At 37.1% G+C, this 2,621-nt stretch overlaps 1 protein-coding gene across 1 annotated transcript; it reads right to left on the minus strand.

Annotated features, from left to right (window-relative positions):
* Window positions 1-642: 642 nt before the first annotated feature.
* On the minus strand, window positions 643-1,161 carry LOC120137815. The gene has a single exon (XM_039153472.1). The coding sequence runs from the start codon at window positions 1,159-1,161 to the stop codon at window positions 643-645; it is 519 nt and encodes a 172-aa protein (XP_039009403.1).
* Window positions 1,162-2,621: the final 1,460 nt, after the last annotated feature.

Here is a 2,621-nt window from a genome sequence, read left to right on the forward strand (position 1 = left end):
GAAACGATGAAAGGTAAAAGATAGAGGTAGGCAGTTTTAGAGGAAAAATATTGGTAGTGGGCAGTTTCTTGAGGGTAAATTGGTAAAAAGTTCAAGGGAAATGAGATATGGTATTAAATGGGAAGATATGTGAGTTGACAAAAATAATAAAATAATGGGACATATATTTGTTTCCCTCCTAAAAGTATTGCTAAAACTAATATTTTAGGGTTTAAATTCCTTCCATGTGTGAGTGTGAACCCTATGCTTACACGTTTACCATTACTGCTAAAAGGGACAAAATTAGAGATTAAAATAGGAATAAACAACTCGTGCAAAATAAAATAAAAACAAATTATTTATATACAGAGTGCAAATTATTGTTCCCTAAGCAACAAAATTTGTTTAGGAAAGAGGGGAAAACTCTTGGGCATCATTGAGTGACGACACCGATTTATCACGCATAATGGGTGCTCCATTGTACGTCTTGAGTCATTAACCATTCAATTAGAAGGTAGAATCATCATCCATGTTCTTGATTTCTACTGCACTGTGACTATGCACTTGATGTACTATGAACAATCATAACCATCTAGACATCAGCTTGCATAGGAGCAGCTTGAGTCTTGAATTATAAAGCAGTACTTGTTGTCCATGAAAACATTACCTAGGCAAAATTTTTCTGTTATGCCATCTTTTTGTCTTTTCTTTGAAAATGAGGGCATTTTCATATGCCTGAGCTCTAAATTCGTCCATCTCATTTAGCTCCAACAATCTTCTCTCTCCAACAAGTTGTGCATCCATATTTACTTTCTTAATGGCCCAAAAAGCATTATATTCTAATTCCACATGCAAACGACATGCCTTGCCAAAGACTAACTTGAATGGGGACATTCCGAGTGGTGTTTTGAATGTTGTGCAGTAGGCCCACAGTGTTGACAATCTTCTCAAGAATCTATATGATCTCACGATCGAAGACCTCAACTTACCCATTAGTCTAGGGATATGTGTCGTGGCAACTCTATGGCATACCCCGTATCTCTTCAATGCCTTAGCAATTAATTTGTTGTTGAAGTGAGTGCCTTCATCACTGATAATTGCTCCCGGTGCTCTAAAATGCGCGAATATATTTTTGTCCATGAATTTCAGCATAGTCTTGTAATCATTGCGAGGTGTGGCCATGGCTTCAAACCATTAGGAAACATAGTCTACTACCAAGGTATGTACAAATCACCAAAGGATGATGGGAAGGGTCCCATAAAGTTAATCCCCCATACATCGAAGAGTTCAACTTCCAAAATATTTGTCCATGGCATCTCATTTCTCTTCGATATATTTCTAGTGCGTTATGAAAGATCACATGACTTGTAGAAGTCGGATGTATCTTTGAATAAGGTGGGCCAGTAGAATCCGGATTGGATGACCTTTGCAGCAGTCCTCATTCCACCAAAGTACCCTCCACACAGGGATGTATGACAATGATATAGGATCTCCTTGTGTTCTTCTTCGGGGACACACCTTCGGATAATTTTGTCTCCACACTACTTGAATAGGAATGGTTCATCCCAGTAATAGTGGCGTACATCATGTCTAAATTTTTTCTTCCCTAGTTAGATAAATCTGGAGGCATAATACCACTAAAAAGAAAGTTAACTATGTCAGCATACCACGGAACTATCGTGGCAAATAAATTTTATCGTCAGAGAAATCTTTTTGAATATCCTTCATGTCATGAAAAATATTTTTGTTCTTCGGCCTAGACAATTAATTAGCTACTTTCTTCTCAGTACCCTTCCTATCCTTTACCTCCAAATCAAATTCTTGCATCAATAATATCCATCTAATAAGCCTAGGCTTTGAATCTTTTTAACAATTAAGTACTAAACGACAAAGTGATCAGTATGTACTATGACATTAGTTCCTATAAGATATGGCCTAAACTTATCAAAAACGAATTCCACAACAAGCAATTCTTTTTCAATAGTTGTATAATTAAGTTGAGCATCATTAAGGGTACATCTAGCATAATTGATAACATAGAAGATTTTACCTTTTCTTTGCCTTAGCACTGCCCCTACAACATTGTCACTTGCATCACACATCAGATCGAAAGAGGCGTCCCGGTCAGGTGGAACAACAATTGGTGCTGAGATAAGCTTTTTCTTTATATCTGTGAACACACTGAGGCAGTCGTCATTGAATATGAATCATTCATTTTGTTGAAGCAAAAGACACAAAGGATTTGAAATCTTTGAAAAATCCTTGATGAACTGCCTGTAGAATCCTGCATGCCCTAGGAAACTTCTTATGCCTTTCACAGTGGTAGGTGGAGGTAGATTCTCAATCACTTCCACCATGTGTTTATCAACCTCGATGGCTTGGCGAGAAATTTTGTGTCCAAATACAATTGCTTCTATCGACATATAGTGTCATTTCTCCCAGATTATCATAAGGTTGGACCTTTTACATTGCTTCAATACTTTAGATAAATTGTCGATGCATTGGTCAAAGTCATCGCCCGAGATGAAAAAGTCATCTATAAATATTTCCATGAAGTCCTCCACCATATATGAGAAAACAACTATCATACACCTCTGAAAAGTTGTCGGAGCATTACATACACTGTAAGAAATTTCGATTGT

Source organism: Hibiscus syriacus, unplaced genomic scaffold, assembly GCF_006381635.1.
Source record: "Hibiscus syriacus cultivar Baekdansim isolate YM2019G1 unplaced genomic scaffold, ASM638163v2 tig00002169_pilon, whole genome shotgun sequence".
NCBI classification, from domain to species: domain Eukaryota; kingdom Viridiplantae; phylum Streptophyta; class Magnoliopsida; order Malvales; family Malvaceae; genus Hibiscus; species Hibiscus syriacus.